We start from the raw sequence: 24,039 nt of genomic DNA, 5'->3' as shown, positions 1-24,039 counted from the left end.
CGGGCCGCAGCTCCTCGAGGCCGAGGCGCCACCAACGGCGGCCGCTCGCGCCGACGGTGCCCACTGCGCAGGCGCTGCAGGAGGTCGTCGGCGCTCAGCCGCCCGCCGCCATCTTTTGGCGCCTTTCTGCCTCGACGGAGGGGAGGCTGACTGGCTCCTCGCGACGCCTCCTCACCTCACAGAGGGTGGACCGTACCATGTCAGCGACTGCTCTGTCTTTTCGCCAGTTTATGTTTGGGTGGGGGTAATGTAACACAGTGAGGTGGTCAGGGCCGCCCCCTTCCTCCTTCGCCCCGTGTTTTCTTCGAGAAACCTTCATGGCAGGTAGGCAGTCAAAACACTTGATCCGTGGCAGGGGTTGACCTGGGTTTCCCGCTCTGACAGCGCTTCTCGGATCCTCACCCCCACCCCCAAATTGGAAATGGTCCTGACCTCGCCTGGATGCTGTGGGCGGGGCTTGAGCTGTGACGAGGGTGGGCCATTTGGACCCTGTTTGACATCTGCAGGGAAGGATGGGTTGCTCACGCCAGAGGCTGTCAGTGCAAGGTACCTCTGCTGAAATCGCCTTTTTAATTTTTTATTTTAAACAGGCTATTAAGTGTCCTGCTTTTTTCCACTTGGACCACGCTACCTCCTAAAGAGTTCTAGAATATTTCGTCATAAGAAGTTTTAATAAAGTTTCTATACCAGTTTGATTGTAGAAAAAAATATCAAAGCTGTTTACAGAAAAAGATAGCAAAACAATAACATGACCTCTAAAATTTGTACAACTGTAATTTTAAAACATACAGAAGGCTAAAACCACAATAAAATAGAATTGAGTTTTATCTTGGTGCAGTATATCTGCAGAAGACCCAGGGGGTATCTCATTGCTGAACATGCTTTCACCTGTCCTGTCCCCAGTACCAAATTTGGCAGCAGTTTCTAATCAAGTTTGAGATGCACATGGCTTTAAATACCACTTATCAACCGTAGATTTTTAAAAAGTGCTTTTGTAATCTGCATTTTTCCTCAGAAGTGGGATGGGCTTCATTTGTTTTCTTAAATATTACATTTTGTATTTAGCATATAAACTGAATGTATTCACTTCCACAAGCCTTATTTATAACACTTGTATCCTATCACTCTTAAGTATAACTGAAGGCAGTGTAGGATGATACACTAGGACGAACCTTCATCCAAGCATTGATTAGACCCACTGATTTAGGTGACTTGAAAAGGGAATTAGACAAATTCATGAAGGATGATAGGCATTATCAATTAGCATTATTCCAAACCTCCGGTTATTAATGCAATGACCTAAAGGATGAGCAGTTGCTGCCTGTGATATTCCTATGCTATTGAAGGCGGACAGGTGGGTTGCACTGCCTGCTGATTAAAATGAGTGTGTTATGCTGGACAAGGCCTTAAACAGAGCTTGTTCCAAGCCTTGGCTGAAATCTCATGATGGTTGGGAGCCTTTTCCAGTTTGTAAGAAAGAGACAGACACTGATTTCCGCAGTTGTTTTGTAAAGAAGCCCTAGTTATCCTGTCCCACAGTTTAGTATTAGATCCCACCTTTCAAAATAATGCCTAATAACTTGTCAGCAATCTGTAAAAATAATGTTCATAGCAGTATAATTTTTTCTAAATAATGGCTTACATGTTCGGGGTTATAAGAACCAAAATAGCTAAAACTCTTCACACACAATTGTTTTGATTTAAAATGAAAACAATTAGTTTTTAATTCAGTGGTGTAAATGTTCAAGTATCTGTCTAATCCAAGCCTCTGCATAAGTGATGCTTGCTGGAAATGGACTAACTTTGCAAAATAGCTGTTAACAGGTTCTGTTACTTTGATGCTGTTCTTCACATACAGTTATGATTTATTTAACTGTGATCTCAAGTGTCTGGGTATATTTGTACTTTAAATAATTATCTGTTGTGTTTAAGTCAGAAAAAAGTGATGTGTACAATAATGCTGACTTCAGAACAATAGATATACAAGACTTGTCAGCATTCTTCACTAAAGGACCATCATTCATAAATTTGAAAATATGGAAGAACTGAAAGTGTGGGTAGGTGATGGGAACCATATAGTCCCTTTGGCTACCATGCTGCTTGTCTCTCTTGTTTAATGTATAGCTTTTTATAAGAAACAATATATAACTTGTAAAGAAGTAACGAAAGGTGGATTTGTTTTATTTGTCTAATTCAAATGATATTTGCATTATCCAACAGGGTATCATGAGCTTTAATTTAAACTTCTGGGGATAACTAGATTTTTACTTTATATTAAATCTTGAGTCTTGTTATTTAACTACTAATTTTTGCTCTATCTGAACATTCTTGGTGTTAGGTTTTCATCTTTAAAAATATACATGGGCTTATATCTACAGTGGTGCCTCGCAAGACGAAATTAATTCGTTCCGCGAGTTTTTTCGTCTAGCGAATTTTTCGTCTTGCGAAGCACGAAATCCCATAGGAATGCATTGAAATTCAATTAATGCGTTCCTATGGTCAAAAAAGGCCAAACAGAGCCAAATTTGGTACAACAAGAGTTTATTAAGTGCTCTTTAAAGTCACACATACTGTAAAAAGCATTTCAAAAATTGAAGGAACAGTAAATTAAGTTTCTAAACATGACAGAAAAACATTTAAAAATCAACAAAGTGTACAGTACATTTTCTAAGACTCTGGGGGACAACTCGAAGAAGGTTCCTCTTCCACTCTTTGCTTCTTGCTGAAGAACCCCCTCCTCAACTGTTCCCCCAGCCACCCACCACACAGAAATTCAAATCCAGAATTTTTTTAAAAAAACAGCAGAGTGGCCCAATGGTCACAGAAAATCATAAAAATGCAGAAAAAAACACACAAGCTTCCAGATTCTTGCAAACCCCTCCTCAACTGTTCCCCCAGCCACCCACCACACAGAAATTCAAATCCAGATTTTTTTTAAAAAAACAGCAGAGTGGCCCAATGGTCACAGAAAATCATAAAAATGCAGAAAAAACACACAAGCTTCCAGATTCTTGCAAACCCCTCCCCAACACCAAGTCCTTGAATTCCAAACACCCCAACCCAAAATCCAAAAAACCCCCCAAAAAAGTTTTAAAAGTTTAAAAGAAGTTTTGGAAAAGCTTCAAAAATCACCAAAGTCTTCAAAAACCTCAAAAAAGGCTACCACAAGTCGCAACTGTATTAACGGTGTTAAGAAAAAGGAAACAAACTTGCAAGACGTTTTCGTTTTTCGTCTTGCGAAACAAGCCCATAGGGAAATTCGTCTTGCGAAGCAGCTCAAAAAACGGAAAACCCTTTCGTCTAGCGAGTTTTCCATCTTGCGAGGCATTCGTCTTGCGGGGCACCACTGTATATGCAGGAGCTGCTAACATGCTGTGATGCAAGTCAGTGTACCGTGTCTTCCAGATACATGTATTTTGTATGAAACCATCAAGCATTAATAATCTCTTGATATGGCTTCTTTTTTCTTCTCATGACCCGTTCCTTTTTCCAAATATTGTTACGGTATGCAGATTACCTAATTGATTTCTTACTGATAAAAGAAATATGCCACATAACAACCACACACTAGAGGGTGCTAAATAGTAATGCAGAATTGGTTTCCGTGGTGACAGACATAAACTTTTGTGAAAGTCAATCTTAACTAGTGTTCTTGTATAACTGACTATGTGCTGATGAGTAATCCATTGCATTTTTGTACATATTTATGGTGCGCTCTGACTGAACTTCCAGAAATGTTTATCTTTCTGAGATTTTTCATACTTTAACTATACCCAACTATTTCAAAGCTGATGGTATAATACTTGCCTTGAGCATTATGCATAATGTAATTCTCCTATTTAAAATTATTTTAAGATTTTATTAATGGAGTGAGTCAATTACCAATTTACACAAGTGTATTTCTGCTGCTGTCAATATAACAAATACACCAACGTAGCTGCCACTGAGTCTTACTAGACTTGTTAGTACTATGTTACCCAAATTTCTTACATTTAAGTTGATTTACGTTGTTGCATTTCCAACTCACATTAGCCCCAGCCAGCATAGCCAATGAGCAGAGATAATGAAAGTTTTAGTCAACCATATTGGTTACCCTTGCTGTGTAAGCCTGCTAAGGAAGCATCATAGCCCCAAGCAGTTCTTTGCATATGCTGGATGCTCCCAGCATAGTGAACCCACATGCATGCCATGATATAAATGTTATGGCCAGCAAGACACCTGTATGCTACATTGAGGCTGCAAATGGGATTCGGGGAAGAAATAAATGACTGGAAACCACAAAAGGTGAGCATTGCTTGTCAAATGTATACACGTTGTATAGGTGACAAATGCATGCTGAAGAACCAGTTGAGGGTGGGTGCAGAATGGTACAGGAGAAGGTGGACCTGTAAATTACTCCTATGTTTTACTGAGTGATTTAAATATAATCTATAGTTAAATATCATCTATAGTTGAGTTGTAGTGTGAGCTCCTTTTTGCTGGCAAAATTGAGTTAAGGGGTGATTTTGACAGTGTGATGGACCATTGGGTTGAATCTATTTCTTGACCTAAATCTGGTTCCCATTGTTCTTTAATTAATTGTGTTGGGGAAATGTACAGTGTCTTGGAGTAGTATTTTATGGATTGCAGAAACTCTCCCTCTGTATTGTCCTGTGGTTGGGAGGTGTTTCTCAAAAGGGGCTAGTTGCTGTGTGTTTTTTTTATAGTTGGGTTGGATAGAGGAGCTTGCAATTGGTGGCAGAGTAGTCTGGCTATTTGAATTGCTCCCATTTAGTTTGCAGTTTTTGTCTCATGGTTTGGAGCAATGCAGTCTATAGAAACACTCCAAATCAGCCATATATAGTTTCAAATCGGGGAGTATTGTTGTTAGCTATGAAACAATAAATTGTGTGGAGCCCCCCTTTTTAGCTTACCCTTAAAAAAAATAAAAACAAAGATTATATCTTCTAGAACTATTCTTCAAATCCGTTAGTCTATTTCTCATTTCCATATCTTCAGCTGTGAAGACGGGTAAATTTTTCATCATGTGCTTGTAATTTTGTCATTGTTGTAGATTCTGTCAGAGCTTCAAGCTTGGTGTTAAATCCCTGAAATAGCTCCTCCATAGGGCACAGCAGGGTCTTAATTAAATCCTTAAGTGTCTCCTGTTGATTTGCTAATAGACTTGTAAGTTCTGCCCTTGTCATATTCGCAACAGAGTCTCTTTCTGCCGCCTCCTTAGGGCTTCATTAACTTGTGACCCCAAAATTCAGGATTCCCCCAAAACTGATGCCATAGTTTTGTGCTGTCAACCCATGTTTTGTGTGACTACCCCAGCCAAATAACTTCTTAAACTTCTTACTAATTGGATGTGTACTGCTTTTGAACAGCTACCTATTAATAACATAAACTTGTCCTGTACAAATTATTCTGATCCTTTTTTAAGGTATCTAAATGATTCATAGTAATGGATTTTGTAAGTTAATTATATACAGTGGTACCTCAGGTTACAAACGCTTCGGGTTACAAACTCCGCTAACCCAGAAGTAGTACCTCGGGTTGAGAACTTTGCCCCAGGATGAGAACGGAAATTGCACGCTGGCAGTGTGGCGGCAGCAGGAGGCCCCATTAGCAAAAGCGCACCTCGGGTTAAGAATAGTTTTGGGTTAAGAACGGACTTCCGGAACGAATTAAGTTCGTAACCTGAGGTACCACTGTATTGTACAAATGAATACTTTCTTTGTCCTGAAACTATTTCTGATCATTTGGCTGACAAAGATAACTCATTTTTGGCACGTTATAAATCTCTGTTAAGTTCTTCAAAGTCCCTGCTAAAAGGCCTCATCTTCTTATGCCAATACTTCAGACATAAGACACTGTTGTTTCTTGATCTCACTTTCTCTAAGTATATATGCCATGGTAAGTGTGAGAGCGTTGTATTGGGGTTGGTTTATTTATTTGTATGAATTTCTATACTGCTCAATATATAAAATACCTGAGCCATGTACATTTTAAGACCTGAAAGCAACAAGCAGAATAAAATACATGAACAACTGTAAATCTTCTTTAGTATGGACATGCTTTCACAAAGTACAGCTGGGTGACACATAGAGAAATACCATGCAGGTATCAGTTCTTGTTTCAGTCTACAGCTGAGTGAACAAGGAGACATAATGCACCTTGTTGTACTGAGAAGTGCATTGAGTCGTAGTTCCTCCATTTTGCAGCAGCTTGTAGTGCTGCTGTTGGGGGACCGCTCCCTGCCACTTGTGAAGTTATCATGGATTGCCAGATTCTTTAGGAGTTTATGTACCTTGTGTACAGTACCGTCTTTTAAATGATGTTGAACAGTGTAACCCTATACATACCTTTCAAAAATAATTCCCACTGGGCTAGGTAGACCTTTGATCTGATCTTGCAGGGCTCTCTTTATGGGATAATTAGCTGAGTCACGTATCAAATCCTGCAGGGTTCTTCTAATGGATAATATTATAAATTTTCAGCTGTGCAATGCTTTAACAGAGGAGGCGAGATTGCCCTTTCCTCATTCTTTAGCTAGTGCTATCAGCTGCCCCCAAGCTGTTGATTACATCTTTTGTAAAACATACCATAGCTATTGCTGGTAGTGATAAGTTAAAATAAATGCTGTTATAAATCTCAGCCGGATTACTAAGGTTTCTCTGTAACTATGGAAACATAGTTCTAGACATTAGAGTGCAAAAGGGAGAATCTTAGTGTTACTGTGACAACTGATAACTACATGAAAGCTAAAAAAGTGACAGAATTTTTACAATATGGTCATATACAAGCCTGGAAAATTGTGTATGCTTGAGTACTGAGATACTGTACAATTGTGTGTATATAGGTATCCTTACAAGGGTTTGTTGTTTCACATTTCATCTGATTATATATATAGTTATAATAATATAGCTTGTATGCTTCAAGCATATGTATGTTCCTGGCTGACTGCAAATCCTCCTCCTCAAATTAAGAACCAGGGAGGGACCATCACTCACTACATGCTTTGTGAACAGAAGATTTCAGGTTCAAACCCTGGCATCTCTCCATTTGAGGATTAGGCAATAGGTAATGCAAAGCACTACCTGAGACCCTGGCGATCTACTTCTGGTCAGAATAGTCACTGGCGGAGGAAGAGGAGTGTGGGGGGAGCGCACTGTCCCTGGCAGCGCAATCCCAGCAAGGTGCCATTGCAGCTGCCCCCCAGCCCACGCAAACAGCACACCACGCCCCCAGGATGCGCGCCAGCCCCATCCCCACCTGCTCTCCACCCCCCAGTGCCGGAGCATGAAGTTCTGCCACTGAATAGAGTAAAATGGAGCTGGACTGGACAGATAACTTGTCTGGCAGTGTTAGAAGGCAGCTTCCTATGTTCCTATATGATTCTATGATTCTAAATATGCAGAAATAATATTCATTGCTGCTGGCTGTTCCACTTCTGTCAGTGTTTGAATGTGTAAAAAAATCTCATCCTGTGAAGGAAGCTTTTACACAAGTGAAAAGCAGTTGAACCTTCTTCCTTCCTTCCTTCCTTCCTGATCATCTAGTTTTCTGTGTTTGGGGAATTTCTTCTTGATGGATCATTCAAACATATGATTCTCAAACCAGCAACCTCAATTGTACAGTTTAGGAAGTGAAGCATACATTTGCATATTTTGAATTGGCCCAGAGGCCGCTTGAAGTATATGAAGGTGAAACTCCTACAGGCCAATATTGTCTCCCATCTGTGCTTTGGCTCGCTTTGCTGGCTTCTGTTATTGGGAGACCTGGCTCCCAGTTTCAGAGATGAAAACAACACATTTTTAGACTTTCCTAGTTACGGTAAATTTGAGTAAGTGTACATTTGGTTTACAGTCTATTGGGAAGTATCTTAATTTCTTGCTACTTTCAGTCAGTGAGGCACAAGCATCTTTGTTCATGACACCATACACTTCTGTGCTTTGGGGGATTCCCATATGTATTTCTGTGAATGTATTTCTGTGAATGTATACAATGCAACTTGAATTTTATATTTAAAAATGGATTTCAAAATGCAGATGTTTTCTGTTTTCAGATATAATGGGCCTTTCTGACCTGGATTTGCTATCGGCATGGAAGTCAAATGGGGCCACCCCAAAATAAGATGGTTTCAAGAGGTACAGAATGTTGAAGGGGTTGGGGTTGGGGAGAGGAGAGGAGAGGAGAAAGAATTAGCCCACTCAAGCCTTCTCAGTCTGGAAGCGTGGGGTTAGGTTGGGGAGAATGTGTGTTGCCCAGAGTGGCTGGGGAAACCCAGCCAGATGGGCAGGGTACAAATAAATTATATTATTATTATTATTATTATTATTATTATTATTATTATTATTATTATTATTTATCTTAGACTTCAGGGTTTTACCATGGCTTCTGATCAAGAACAAATCATGGCTTGTTGGTTTGGGTGCAGTGGTAAGCTGGGGTTTGTTTCAAAGCAGGAAAGGAGGGAGAGTATCACCAAACAAGAGTTAGGAGAAAGAGGAGGAGGAATTTGTAATAGTGAACCTTCCAAAATTCCCTGATACTGAGTCAGATTATTATGACTGTATGATACATCACCTTGGTTAGCAGTATGCAGCATGAGACAGCTCTTGACTTAATTTTTACTTATTAAATAAAATGAATCTGCTTTCTGAAATGTATATATGTTTGCTTTTGGAAAAGGTAGTTTCATGGTAACATCTTTCATATGTATTATTTGGATTAAATTACAGGCTTAAAATAGACAGCATTGCTTATATGTAAAAAAATAAAAGCTTCATATAAACTGAAACATTCAAACAAATTTTCTGTGAACACAAGCTCTTTCAACTCTTTAATAATGGAAGAAGATTGCATAGATGTTAGAATGATTCCTGGCCTCTAGGCAAACAGTGAAATTAAATGAGTTGCCTTTATATTTCTAAACCATTTTGTTTTTTATAATAATATTTATTGAATTTTCACAAATTATATAAACATACTCACTACGAACAAACAAACACAAAAACAAACAAGTATACTTTCAAAACCCTATTTTCTTAAAACTTACTTCACCGACCTCCTCATACCTCCCCTTTCTGCATTCCAATTTCAAATTTAATTCAGCAAATCCTCATCCTTGGTTTTATCTAGTTGTATTCTTTTCTTTTCTTTTAACTTAATCTTTACAGCTGTAATCCACTTACTTTCTATAATCATAACATTTTAACACTCATTAATTTTACAATATCTCTTAAGATAGATTTTAAATTTCTTCCAATTTCTTCCGCCGTCTCTTTCCTCTGGTCTCGGATTCTGCCAGTCATTTCTGCCAGTCCCATGTAGTCTATCACCTTCATCTGCCATTCTTCCAGAGTGGGTAGATCTTGTGTCTTCCAATACTTTGCTATGAGTATTCTTGCTGCTGTTGTAGCATACATAAAAAATGTTCTATCTTTCTTTGACACCAATTGGCCGACAATGCCCAAGAGAAAGGCCTCTGGTTTCTTAGGGAAGGTACATTTAAGTACCTTTTTCATTTCATTATATATCATTTCCCAGAAGTCCTTAATCTTTGGGCACGTCCACCAAAGGTGAAAGAAAGTACCTTCAGTTTCTTTACATTTCCAACATTTATTATCAGACAAGTGGTATATTTTTGCAAGCTTGACTGGGGTCATGTACCACCTATAAATCATTTTCTTAATATTTTCCTTTAAGGCATTACATGCCGTAAATTTCATACCGGTGGTCCACAACTGCTCCCAGTCAGCAAACATAATGTTATGGCCAATATCTTGTGCCCACTTTATCATAGCTGATTTCACTGTTTCATCTTGTGTATTCCATTTCAACAGCAAGTTGTACATTTTGTCTGTAGTAATACTGATCTAGATGCTAAGCTGCAACAATAGAAATTGTAGTGTTTCCCTGACAACTGAGAAAAACAGACATGCATAAAAACTGAGGTTGAAGGATGCAGCACTCATAGATAGTGTGGGTTGGGATGGCTTCTTGCCTCGCTTGAGATAGCAAGTAAAGAGTGTGGGAAAATATTATGAGAAGAGTAGTTCTAAACTCTTTGGCATCTGGATGGGGCTTCAAGAAAGCAAATGAGAATGCAAGATCCTGGCCAGATTTGACCATAATTTGGTGAACTTCAGGTAAGTTTTCCTTTTTGCACATTATATGTAGAAATAATCATAAGTCAGACTCTTGTCAGTCCATTCCATTCTCAGTGCAAACCCATATTCTTTCTACTCCCAGACCCTTTCCATCCATGCTACTAAAACTGACATCTTAGTCTATAAGCAGCTACTTCCTAAATTTGCAGCAACTAATCATAATTTTTGTTCAGTTCATTTTAGCCTCTCCTATCATCTTTCTCTTACTTATACACAGTTCTCCACTAGCGGATGTGCACTAAAAGCCCAATTGAAGTAAGTGAAACAGATGTGTGGGTAGGTACAAAATTGTATTCTTTTAATTTCAGTTTTTTCTGACCTCATGGATTGTTGGGAACAAATGAACCCAGTCCAATCATGACTTGTTGGAGCAATGTGAACCTATGTGGCAGGAGGGAGGCACTTTCATGATTAAACCATTATTTTAAATGCCCTGTGACTTATTGTGACTTACTGTGAATGAAGCAAGTATAGGCCATCTGAGCAGGAATTGTGCCAGTTTTGTGTCTTGTGCAGTATTCTTCACACACTATTAATATGGAACTGGCAATTATTTAAAATGTATACATCACCTTTTCAACCTTGTCTCAGTTTTTAAGTTTTAAAATACTGAAAAATATGTAGTAATTAAAAATTGTGTTGCAGGCTGCTTTGCTGTTTGTTGAATTTTTGTGAATTAAAAATGTAAACCTCAGTGGAAAGAAGAGCTCGGTGAGCGCAGCAAGGTGAGTGATATAGGAAGCACAGAATTACTGTGCTTGCTCTTGAGTTACAGTACTCTAGCTGCCATGAAAAGTCTGTGTGCTGTAAATGGCTACATGCAGAAAAAAAGATTTGCAGATGTGATAAGAGAAGTCATCCGGAAGGAATTAGTCACAGTAGGCTGTTGTGCAGGTGCTGTTACCATAGCAAGGAACGTGTGCACATGTGATCCTTTTTTGAAATGCAGTATAGTTGCTGAGGAACAATTAGCTTCCTGTCTTTACCATAGGGATATAAGTGAAACAGTAGGCAACTCATGAATGTACCTGCTGTACTAATGACTGTTTTCACTATGAAACAAAGTGTTATCTATGAATTTAACTGATGTCAGTTTAGATGTTTTGACTTTGTATGCTTTTAGGTGCACACAAGATGCTCCTGGGTGGGTTTGACTTTCCTGCTAACTTTAAATTAACTTTCCTTTCTCCAGCTGAATGTTGTGTTGCCTGCTCTAGATGGGGATCATACTCCCTCTGAAGGATCAGGTTTGTAGTTTGAGGGTTCACCTCGATCCATTGCTGTCACTTGAGACCCAGGTAACCTCAGTGGTAGAGTGCCATAAGCTTAGGCTGGTGGCCCAACTATGACCCTATCTGGACAGGGATAACTGGGCTACAATGATAACTGCGGTACAGTCTACTAACCAAGATTGGATTAGTGCAACGTTCTTTATATGGGGCTGCCTTGGAAAACAGTTTGGACGTTTCTGTTAGTGCAGAATGGGGCTGTCTGACTGTTGACTGATTTGAGAGGAACAGTTCATATACAGTGGTACCCCGCAAGACGAACGGCTCGCAAGACGGAAAACCCGCTAGACGAAAGGGTTTTCCGTTTTGGAGGCGCTTCGCAAAACGAATTTCCCTATGGGCTTGCTTCGCAAGACGAAAGCCCATAGGGAAATCTCCGGGGACCTCTTTTAAATGCTAGCGGTGGGGAGCAAAGCCTTTCCCCCCCCGGCCTTCAGAAGAGGTCCAGGAAGGCTGGCGGGGGCCGAAAGGCTTTGCTCCCCAGCGCCAGCATTTTAAAAGCAGTCCGGGATAGCAGGGAAGCGCTTCCCGCTATCCCGGACAGCTTTTGAAGGCAGGAGAGGCATGCCGGCAAGTCTCCGCCAGCAGCGGCAGCGCTGCCGCTGCTGGCGGGGCGCTCCGCGAAGCCTGGGCGCGCTAATGTGAGCGCGCGCAGGCTTCGGCATGCGGGCGAGTCTCCGCCAGCAGCGGCGGCGCTGCCGCTGCTGGCGGAGCGCTCCGCGAAGCCTGGGCGCGCTAATGTCAGCGCGTGCAGGCTTCGGGATGCGGGCGAGTCTCCGCCAGCAGCGGCAACGCTGCCGCTGCTGGCGGAGCGCTCCGCGAAGCCTGGGCGCGCTAATGTCAGCGTGCGCAGGCTTCGGGATGCGGGCGAGTCTCCGCCAGCAGCGGCAGCGCTGCCGCTGCTGGCGGAGCGCTCCGCGAAGCCTGGGCGCGCTAATGTCAGCGCGCCCAGGCTTCGGGATGCAGGCGAGTCTCCGCCAGCAGCGGCAACGCTGCCGCTGCTGGCGGAGCGCTCCGCGAAGCCTGGGCGCGCTAATGTCAGCGCGCCCAGGCTTCGGGATGCGGGCGAGTCTCCGCCAGCAGCGGCAGCGCTGCCGCTGCTGGCGGAGCGCTCCGCGAAGCCTGGGCGCGCTAATGTCAGCGCGCGCAGGCTTCGGGATGCGGGCGAGTCTCCGCCAGCAGCGGCAACGCTGCCGCTGCTGGCGGAGCGCTCCGCGAAGCCTGGGCGCGCTAATGTCAGCGCGCGCAGGCTTCGGGATGCGGGCGAGTCTCCGCCAGCAGCGGCAGCGCTGCCGCTGCTGGCGGAGCGCTCCGCGAAGCCTGGGCGCGCTAATGTCAGCGCGCACAGGCTTCGGGATGCAGGCGAGTCTCCGCCAGCAGCGGCAACGCTGCCGCTGCTGGCGGAGCGCTCCGCGAAGCCTGGGCGCGCTAATGTGAGCGCGCCCAGGCTTCGGGATGCGGGCGAGTCTCCGTCAGCAGCGGCAGCGCTGCCGCTGCTGGCGGAGCGCTCCGCGAAGCCTGGGCGCGCTAATGTCAGCGCGCGCAGGCTTCGGGATGCCGGCAGAGGTCCGCGAAGCCTTGGCCGGACAGCTTTTGAAGGCAGGCGGGGGGAGCAAAGACTTTTGCCCCCGCCAGCCTTCAGAAGAGGTCCAGGACCTCTTCTGAAGGCTGGCGGGGGGCAAGAGTCTTTGTCCCCCCTGCCTGCCTTCCCAGGGGCTTCTAAATCGCCCCGGACAGCGGAGAAGTCCTCCGCTGTCCCGGGGCGATTTTAAAATGCCGCCCGCCAGCATTTTAAGATCGCCCCGGACAGCGGAGAAGCCCTCCGCTGTCCCGGGGTTTTTTAAAATGCTGGGGGTGGGAAGGAAAGCCCTTGTCCCCCCCCCAGCCTTCAGAAGAGGTTGGGGGACGGACTGTCCCCGGACCTGGTCTGAAGTCGGTTTCCCTAGGAACGCATTAATTGATTTTCAATGCATTCCTATGGGAAACCGTGCATCGCAAGACGAAAAACTCGCAAGAAGAAGAAACTTGCGGAACGAATTAATTTCGTCTTGCGAGGCACCACTGTAGCACCAATTCTGTTACAAGTACACTAGATTGAATGAATGATTATGGAATGAGAAAACTACATGTTTTTGCTGAAGGCAGGGTGTACAGTTTATACATACATACACAGCTCTGTGTGTGTTTGAATGAATGGTAGGTGTTTGTATGAATTATTTTAATGTTATAATTTATTTATGTTTGTTTTTAAATATATTGTAAGTTGTTTTTAGGCCTTCAAGTAACAAGTGACTAACTAGTCTAAATAAATGCATGTCCAGAGTGGTCGCAGATGTTACACTGAATGTGGGACTGTCTGAAAGTTGAGAATGGGCATATTCCATGTGTGTACTGGAGATGCCATGTTTCATTGGCAAAGGGGAGACAGAAGAGGAGGTATGGGAAAGCCTGCTTCATCCACCTGTCTTCCCCACTCAATCTGCTGGCCTACCCATTCATACCTTATCTCGCAAAGCGACCAATGGCTGTGATGGAAAGAAGGATGGGTTGCAAAACACACTGCACACTGATCCGCCTGCCTGCCTCTGGTTACCTCCTCAAGACCAAGGCTGCTTGCCTGCTGGGGCAGCTTTCCAGTGACAGGCCTGCTGTAGTGCCACTTCCTCTCTGACACCTGATGCTGCTGGGGCAGACACTGTGTTGCTGGAACGAGGTATGCAGCAGCAGCCGAGCAGTAAGGTTGCTCAGGGGCTGCCCTGGCTTGCCTTAGCTGTTCCTTTGCAGCTCATCTGGGCCCACTGCTTGCCTGCCTGCCTGCTGCTCTGTCATCATTGGTGTGGCTGCCTACTGGCGACCATGGGAACTGCAGCATTGTGACATTCTTTGATTCAAAAATATAGTGCATGTAGGGCCTGCCATCCACATGCTCGTTATATGAAAATTCATTTATCCAAACACGACAGGTGCTGTCTCCAATCCTATTTCAGTAGCTGAAACCTCTGCTTGTGCAACTGCAGCTAAATTAGTACCATTGGATCTGGTTTGTCATCATACCATGATTGGAGATCATGAAGCGTTAACAGTGGAGCACCACTTCATCTTCATGACTTCCAGGAGAGATTGTATGGATGCTGTTCCCTTTTGAGAACTGGCTATAGGTTTTTCAAGATAGGCATGACCTGGAACAAGTTTGGCCACTGCTAAATGTAGATCAGTTCATCTGTATACAGTAATGATATTGTTTCTCCAAATCTTTTTAATACATTCTCCATAAAGACATGTTAGAATAGTTGGGCTTATTTGGTGCCAGTGACTTCATTTGTTTCCATGGTGCTTTGAATTTTTGCCAAGCAAAATTCTTCGCAGTTTTGAGCAAGTTAAGTGTCTTTGCTAGCTGTGTCTTTAATCCTATGTACACAACTATCAGTTTTGCCAGGACTTGTTTATTCTGTTTGCTGGTAAAGAGTTTTTCTGTATTCCTCTTTGTTAATATATTTTTGATTCTCTAAATGGAAGTACAATTATTTATTTTAAAGGTAAAGTGAACTCAAAAGGGAACTATATCCTCATTTCCAGCAAGATTCACAAAGATGCTTAATTTCTGCAGAGCAATTAAAAACTGATCTCCCCCCCGCCCCCGAAGTTACACTGATGATAATCATGGGAATACCTGATTTTGTGGATATATTTTATGATTACATGTTGGTCTGCCGTAGTTGAAACAAACAAACAAACAAACAAACAAACAAACAAAATTCCTTCCAGTAGAACCTTAGAGACCAACTAAGTTTGTAATTGGTATGAGCTTTCGTGTGCATGCACGGGTATCTGAAGAAGTGTGCATGCACACGAAAGCTTATACCAATAGCAAGCTTAGTTGGTCTCTAAGGTGCTACTGGAAGGAATATTTTATGATGCTTTCTTTTTTAATAATAGTTAACAGTGCTTCTATTCTTTCAGATTAACACTCTTATAAACAGATAATAGCAAGGACACTACTTTTCAAGAAGCCATTATTCGATTATGCATGTGCAGAACACAAGTGGTAAAAATTAATCTTTATTCATGAAGTGCTCTGAGACCTTTATTCATGAAGTGCTATGAGCTGTAGTACAAAGAATTATTAGTGTGTCAATGGGAGAGTGAAAATACTCAAGATGCCAGTGTAATGGAATTAAGATGCTTCACCTATTAGGTTGCTTTAGATTAGTTAGCAAGAGCCTGAAATTTTCTTTCTTATATTTAATTGCAGTGATTCGTCAAATTGGGGTGGGTGAAGGGAGGGAAAGTGAGTATTTATGATTCCTTGAATCTTAGTGAGCTTGACAGCAAATCCAAGATAATGGATAGCAAAATAATTTGCTCTTTGGGACGCAGGTGGCACTGTGGGTTAAAACACAGAGCCTAGGACTTGCTGATCAGAAGGTCGGCAGTTCGAATCCCCACGACGGGGTGGGCTCCCGTTGCTCGTTCCCTGCTCCTGCCAACCTAGCAGTTCAAAAGCATGTCAAAGTGCAAGTAGATAAATAGGTACCGCTCTGGCGGGAAGGTAAACGGCGTTTGCGTGCGCTACTCTGGTTCGCCAGAAGCGGCTTAGTCATGCTGGCCACATGACCCGGAAGCTGTACCCTGGCTCCCTCGGCCAATAAAGCGAGATGAGCGCCGCAACCGCAGTCGGTCACGACTGGACCTAATGGTCAGGGGTCCCTTTACCCTTTTAATTTGCTCTTTAATGGCAGCTAGCAACTTTTGTTGGTTCCAGTGCTATTAAAACTTATCATCCGTTCATCGTGAGAACTGTTGATTTTATTACTATTCTCTGCTTCCTGTTCTTTGACCAGTTACTGATCCATTAGAGGACCTGTCTTCCTATCCTGTGACTTGCTGAGCTTGATGAATGTTTTCCAAGGGTTGGATCCAGTGGCGTATATGGCCAAATCCGCACAATACATTTAAAGCACAGTTTTATCCCTTTAACAGTCATGGCTTTCCCCCAAAGAATCATGGGAACACTTGATAAGGGTGATGAGTTATAATTCCCAGAATTCCCTGGAAAGGATTGATAAACAACTATGGAGAGCCACTACCAGTCACTGTATAGTATTGAGCTGGATGGATCTATGGTATAAGGCAGATTCCTATGTCATTCCTAAATCCTGTTTGGATGCCAAATTCCACATACAAACCATTACAACTCTGACTGTGGTTGTGCCAGTCTGGTGGCTATGATAAAGTGGCATGTATGCATTGATTTGATGCAGTAAGAAAGTCTGACAGGTAATTATTTGTGCAGCAGCTGAACACTAGCAGCATAGTACATGTGAGATTTGCTGCTTTGAATAATAAGGCATCTTGTGGAGTTTCAGCTTCATCACAGGGCTAGGAACCTTGTGTTCTGGAACAAGGTCACATGCAGCTCTTGACCTGATTTCATGTAGATGGAGGAGCTGGAAGGGAAGGAGGAAGAGAAAAATTGGGGTGGGGGGGAGAGTGGTTGAGAGGAATAAAGTTGAAGGGGCTATTTGAACAGCGTCTGCAGTAGAGAGCAGTTGTATATTGATTTAGAATAAGCAGAAAGTGTAACCATAATAACAAAATGTTTTCCAGAAGACTTTTAAAATGAGGCAATATGATGACTGTACACTAAACAGAACCATAAGAAGGAATTTAATTTTTGACTTGACAAGACCATGTTGATAGTCTTAATGAAATTGTACCACCTGAGATATATCAGTGAGAGACTGCATGATGAAATATATCTCTCCCCATTAAAAAAACTCCCACCAGGTACAAAGCTAGCACCTTTGGTTGAACACTTCAAGCTTCGTTTGAATTTTCAGGTGCTTTTTTAAACACAATTCCTCATGTGCAGAATGGAAATGGTATGATTCTCTGTGCATTGCTGAAAGTTGGATTAAGTTATACTCTCAATTTACAAAGATAGTGGAGGAACTTGCCTCTGTGCGAGGGGTAACAGTCACTGTCCTCTCAGTCTGAAACCACGTTGAGTCATTGCAGTCCTGACATTGGATTAAATACCTCAGAACTCTGAGGCAGTAAAATGGACTTCGGTTTCAGAGACTTGCACACTCGAATTGTTCTCACAATTGTTATAAATGGCCTTGATACACATTTCACCAGTAGAAATTTGAATGAAGAACTCTATAAAGTGTTTTTTTAAAAAAATAATGGGCTCCATTTCTCATTTATGAAGGTCATTATTTATCTGTAGACACAGCTGCTTTGCTGTGGGGAAGCTACTCTTAGTCTGAGATAATATTTTTTGTGGGATGGGGAGCACACTCTAATCTAGACCTTTGAGGATATTTATATAATTGCATGTTGCGGGCTACCTCCCCTCAATAACGTCCTTATTCTACACCTGTTCTGCACCATTTCCTGGGAGCTTAACATAGAAATTCAGGTTTGGTTTTTGAACTGTTAGTTGCTTCTGTTTCTGATTTCCTTTCATCTTTGTGGTTACAAGCTATTAGCTCTCAGGGTGGTTCACAGCATTGAAATACAACATAAAACACATAATAAAAACAAGAACAAAAACAAACCCCATCCCCTCTCACAAACATATTTAAAAGGGTATCAGATGTTAATCAGTCAGAGGCCTTGTTGAAGAATAATATTTTTGCCGGCTGCAGCCATGGAGGAGTGTTGAGGGTTTCATTAATTCAAATTTCAAAAGTATTATTTTATATTATCCAATAAATATTTGTATAGTTCACTTTTGTGCACAAGTGGAAAAACTTCATAATTCTTTAAAAAATATCTTTATGCAAGTGGGACCTGCAACAAAATGTATTAGTGTGGAACATCCCTGTTCATCGGTGGTTGAAACCCTGCCCTCTTCAAGGATACTCAGATTCCATGCTCTCCTCCAGTCCTCAGCATTCCATGACCACTGGGCATGCTCAGTCCTCAGTTGTTTTTTGGGGGGAAGGAGGCCCCCCCCCCGAGATTTTTTCCCAAGTATTCTTTGTATTTCTGTAAACTTTGAGCTTCTTCCAGTAAGCTGGCTGATACCTCTCTCTGTGTGGATAGTACTGTTTTGGCTACATAAGAACAGGCACTCAGAGAATTAAAATTACTGTTAGCACTGCATATAGCACTGGGACCCTGCAACAAAGGAAGTGTATGTGTATGTGCTGGTGGAGGAGGGGGAAGCCTCCCTTTTCACGTAGGAGACTCTAGATTGTGAGAAAGTGAGTGGGGGGCACTATATGTGTGTGTGTCTGTGTTTTTGACATCTTCCTACTTTTCCAGCTATTCCATTGCCCATCCCTCCCCTACCCCCCCCCAGTTGCCAGCATTCTAGGAACATCCTGTGAGCATCCTATGAGCAGGGACACGGGTGGCGCTGTGGGTTAAACCACAGAGCCTAGGACTTGCCGATCAAAAGGTCGGCGGTTCGAATCTCCACGACGGGGTGAGCTCCCGTTGCTCAGTCCCTGCTCCTGCCAACCTAGCAGTTGGAAAGCACGTCAAAGTGCAAGTAGATAAATAGGTACCGCTCTGGTGGGAAGGTAAACGGCGTTTCCGTGTGCTGCTCTGGTTCTCCAGAAGCGGCTTAGTCATGCTGGCCACATGACCCGGAAGCTGTATGCTGGCTCCCTCGGCCAATAAAGCGAGATGAGCGCCGCAACCCCAGAGTCGGCCATGACTGGACCTAATGGTCAGGGGTCCCTTTACCAGTTAAAGGTAACTGAGCGCACTCAGTTCTCACTAGACTCTCTTTGGAGGGGACCTCTCCCCCAGTTATGCAAACCTTGAGATTACCCTCACTCAGTCTGCTGATGCCTCTCTTTTGTATGGGGCTGTTACTGTGTGGGCTATGTAAGTGAGGGCACTTGGAGATTGGAATTGGAATTAGAACATAGGGCAGTGACTACAGAGAGCATAATGGAACAAATGGCTGAAATGCCATCTGAAACACCTAACAAAGAGCTCACAGAAGTAATCCATACAACATTTATTACATGAAAAAGTTCCCAAGTCTATTCCTATGTATTGCAGCTGATGCTTGTGTTTTACACGACCAGAAGGAGGGTTCTGATGGATTGAAAGGGTATTAGTCCTGCTGTATCTTTAAAGTAAAAAAAAAAGGTTTTTTTTTCATTTGTACCTGATGGTTTTTTTTTATCTGTTTGCAAATGTTGCTCTAATGGTTTGAAACCCAGTCGTGTCATTTCTTTACGCCCACACAGAGCTGCAGTAGTACAGACACTGTAGCAGGAAAACCATATTACCAGCTAGAGCCATTAAAACTCTTCCCACGCCAAATGTGGGTTGAAATCACCCTCTTCTTCCCTCCCCACCCCAAAGCCCACCGCCCACCACCAAACCTTCTGTGCATCGGGGTTTTTTTTACACATTTTAAAAAAGAGAGCCAGAACAATTGAAAAGAAGACTCTGAATCCTTTGTTGTTGTTGTTGTTCCAGCGCTTTCCCAGAGAAACCTGAAGCACACCTCTGGCCTATGGACTTAGCCATCTAAAGGTTAGCAAGAGCTTTGTTGTTAATTTCTCTGCTTAGCTTTGATGAGAGACTGTAAAGAACGGGAAGGGCTAAGTTGTGGGTATTTTAATGCAGTGACTGTTAGGATGGTTGCTTTTCTCTGACACACACAGCACTCTCCCCCCCCCCCCAAATAAAGAACCTTAAATAGGGCTTTATTACTGGTATATTTTGCACCTTTTGCTCAGGCATCAGAAACTTTGAAATATGGACCAGGTTTGTTTCTGTGCTTATAGAAAAGCAAGCCTGTTGATGTGTGGTATGCATGCTAAGAACAGTTAACTCTTTTCTGGCACTGTAAAGCACAAGTGATTTTGACCAGAATAACTTGAAACTCCCCTTTATGCACATTTGCAGGAAGAATCTTGTTTGTGCAGCTTATTATGAAAAATGCTGAACACATGTATAAGATTTGTTTTTCCTTTAAAAGAACTGATCTAAATTTAATTGCCATGAAAATAACCTAAATTGTGCATACTTTATGTAATTTAGTTTTCATGAATACTGTTGCTAGAATTAGTATGGGAAATATATTCATATTGAATTAACATTGGTCAAGGCGAAGGCAAGTGCTCTAAACAATATTTGCTTTAATACTTATTGTGCAAAGGGTGTTTTTACTGAGGTCAGCTTTTGAAATTTCCAGCTTTGCAAATGATCAAACAGGAGAGTAAAAATAAAGAATGCTTTTTTCTTCCATACTGAGATGAATCAGAGATTCTTATTTCCTTTGCTTTGAATTTTTAATGAACGGCTTTAGAATCTGCTCTGTAGCCCTTTGTACTAATTGTAATAATTTGCTCTGTCATCCTGTTGCATGCTCTGAAGTGACTTTTATTACTCTAGGATAAGAGTAATAAGTAATGGATAAATGCTTTTACGTTAAAATAACTGATGGGACTGTATTGTGGCATTAGCAAAGGTTGTTATCAGATGTTTGCTACAGTATCTATAGAAAGTCTTGCCACTCCCTTGACTGAAGCATGTTTTGTAAACTTCCATAAGCATGTATATTTTACTAGAACAAAATACAGTTTCTAGCACATTTTGATATTACAAGCTGTCTCGGGTGAATCATAGGCAAGGCTAATTAATTATTCAAAATGGTTTTAACATTTACAGATATATAAAGTCTGTAACCTAGATTCAAATGCTATAAGGACAATGAGCTTCCTTGGTTACTGGTAATTTACAAATAGAATGCTGGACTGCCAGGTTGTGTTAGCAAAGGCGCTGGAGACAGCCAAACCCAATAATCTCATGGAAGTATGGTTTATTTAGTACCACAAATCAGGCCCCCAGATTGGTCCTGAAAAGAGAATATTATGGCAATTGGTCCATTAATAAGGTTTGGGAGGTATTGTCAACAACTGCACTGAAACTTTTAGCTATAAGATACTGGAGGATGAAACCAGTTTCAACAATGAACAAAACATGGGAAATGTCAGAAGAAAATTGTTTGCAGTTGAAATAGATAGCAGGGGAAATATTTCTACTCCAGCTTAGAAATCTGCAACTTTATTTTTGAATATCTGCTCTGTAGATTGCTTACTGTGTTGTACCGTATTTACTCGAATATAATGCTCACTTTTTTTGGCCAAATGACATTGCAAAAATTAAGGTGCGCATTAGATTCAATGGGGCATTAGACTCAAGTAAATACGGTACTAAAGACAAAACATACTTCTTCATGCCCTGTTTTTGCAGTGGTCTGGTTGCATCATGGTTCCATTATTGAGGTTGTGCGTTGTGCCTTAGCACTCATGCCCTGATCCCCTCCTTCACTTTCTACTTTGTAATAACTTGTTCACTGTTGAATCCAAATCAGACAAACTATGTTTGCTTAGTATTACCACAAACCATAATTTGCGCACCAGAATCCCAAGCCCATTGCAAACTACATTCCAACTGTGGCATGGAAACAAACTATGGATTTCAGTAATGATAACCATAGTTATTGTAAGTGATAGAGGAAATTGGAGAGAAGAAACTGGAATGGCTGATCTGTTTGACAATATTATACTTGTTCAGTTGCTTCTTCATGTTTATTAAGAAGCAAGTCACAAAACTGACCTGATGACAATGTATGTAGTTATTCTAGGCTGATTTTGTGGCATCTATAAACAACCTCACAGGACTTCCTGTTGTTCAGGAAATACTGTATGCTGCAGTACAAACTTGCTGGAAACCCAACATGCTGGAGAGCTGTATTAATTTTTTATTTCAGATTTTTTAATTTTAATGTTTATTCCCCCCCCAACTTTTGACAAGAAAGATGATGAGGACAACAGTATATGCAATGCCAGTAGGTACAAAAAGCAGGACATGTGCTTAAAATATCCCAAAACCTCAAAATTTAACTGTTGCCCCTCCTAAATACCTCAAGTATTACTTCATATATCTCTAGCACTTAGTTTTTGGGAAATGGCCTTTACATAGAAATATATAGGAAGCTGCCTTATACCCGGAGTCAGATCTGGCCCATCTAACTTATGGTTACCAGACGTCCCTGTTTCCCGGGGACAGTTCCTGGATTTACAAAGCTGTCCCCGGACAAAATCTGTCCCCGGAATGTCTCCAGTTTTCATTTAATGCCTCCGGATTTATATTTTAAGTGTTATAGATTTATTAGGGAATGAATGTTGCGTTCAGTGGTACAAGACACATCATATGGGGACTTCTGACGAGGCAAAATGGTGGGTGCCACAGCAGCGAGCAGCTCCTAAAGCCAGCCAGAGCCAACTGCGCTACCAGTCTGGCTACGGGCTGCTGAGACTGCCTCTGCCACCACCACTGCCGAGGGGGAACCGGGGACGCCTGGCTTGTCAACTGGGGGAACCGCTGATCCCCCCCTCGCCCTGCAACCCAATTCGAGCTAGGAGCGAGAGCGCCCGGCCGACTGCCTAGCGGCGCTCCTGGCCAGGAAAACCTGGAGCCGACACGAGGAGGAGGAGAGGAGAAGGAGGAGAGAGAAAGAGGAAGGAGAAAAAAGAGGGGATCCCTGACCTTGCTGCGCCGCCGCCGCCGCTGAGGAGTGCTAGGAGAGCACCGGGAGGGCACGACAGAGATTACAGAAGAGATTACTTTTTTAAAAAAACTTTTTAAAATAACTTTTCTCTCTCTCTCTTTTTAAAAAAAGTGTCCTCAGATTCTTTGAAAAAAATCTGGTAACCTTAATCTAACTAGCAGTTGCTCTCCAGGGTTCCAGGCAAGAGTTTTTTTCTAGCTTTACCTGAGGCTATTGGGGGGGTTGAACCAGAGACCTTTTTGCATGTTCTCTGCCACTGAGCTGTGGCTCTTTCCTTTAGTACGCGTGATTGAGTTTCAGAGCATGAAGTCTCCCGTTTCATTTTGAAATGTGATGTAGTACTCGTAAAGGAGAAAATGACTGCAGTACAATACAAAAGGTGCTTGTTGTCCAGCTTGGTGGATCCCCATGCATTTTGAATGCTCATTTTTCTATGGCTGCGTTTGAGTGGTAAAACCAAAATCATAAGCTTCAGATGCTTATAAAAGTTGTGCTCCTAATGAAGAGCACTGCCCATTTGTTTGCCTCCAAGTCTACAGGGCCCTCATCTATACTCCAAGAATTCTCAAAGGTTAGGGGAACATTTTAGGGACCTGGTGTGAATGCAATACAAAGTCAAACCATGGCATAGCATGAATGAGTTGGTTCCCAAAGTAAAGACAAACCAGGACCCTAGGTTCAGCTGTAACCTGGACATTTGGTTGATCATGCTTAAGCTATGGTTTGTCTAAGCGTTAAGTGTGAACCTGGCCATAGTTTGTATCAGTAAAACTTGGATATGCCACTCACTAAAAGGTATGTTTAGGTTTTATATCTCTTAGTGGCAGCTAGAGGTCTTGTTCATGGTTTTGTGCAACCAAAAATGCACAGGTCCCACATGAAATGAAAGTCAGTAGGTTCTTTGCATTGCATTGTTTGAGCAGTGAAAGACAGCAAGCCTGGATTCAGGCTTAACAATAAACCATAGTTTATCATGAGGATGAATCTTCATAGGGTTTAGAATCGTGTGTTCCCATTTCCTCTTTGTTTACATTCACGA

At 42.3% G+C, this 24,039-nt stretch overlaps 2 protein-coding genes across 16 annotated transcripts in view; both read left to right on the top strand.

The window, feature by feature from the left end:
* The window catches only part of EDN3 (endothelin 3), a 527,748-nt gene that overhangs the window by 397,601 nt on the left and 106,108 nt on the right, over window positions 1-24,039 (top strand). The gene's annotated exons all lie outside the window — the stretch shown is intronic.
* The window catches only part of ZNF831 (zinc finger protein 831), a 47,403-nt gene continuing 23,555 nt past the window's right edge, over window positions 192-24,039 (top strand). For 2 of the 15 annotated variants that reach the window (XM_083507314.1, XM_083507309.1), the window contains exon 1: window positions 19,147-19,954. Coding sequence is in view for 7 of the 15 variants with exons in the window: in XM_083507316.1 (XP_083363442.1) it covers window positions 8,088-8,132 (45 nt within the window). In the remaining 8 variants the exon portion in view is untranslated. Of the gene's footprint in view, window positions 325-7,388; window positions 8,133-9,845; window positions 11,405-14,982; window positions 15,148-15,406; window positions 15,492-19,146; window positions 19,955-24,039 lie in introns of those variants that run through there. The other 13 variants (XM_083507311.1, XM_083507321.1, XM_083507316.1 and 10 more) reach the window with 13 other exon arrangements.

The sequence above is a fragment of the Podarcis liolepis genome (genome assembly GCF_965112155.1).
Source record: "Podarcis liolepis genome assembly, chromosome: 6".
Lineage (NCBI taxonomy): Eukaryota > Metazoa > Chordata > Lepidosauria > Squamata > Lacertidae > Podarcis > Podarcis liolepis.
The sequence above is the reverse complement of the archived record's forward strand: the minus strand, read 5'-3'. Positions and strand labels throughout refer to the sequence as shown.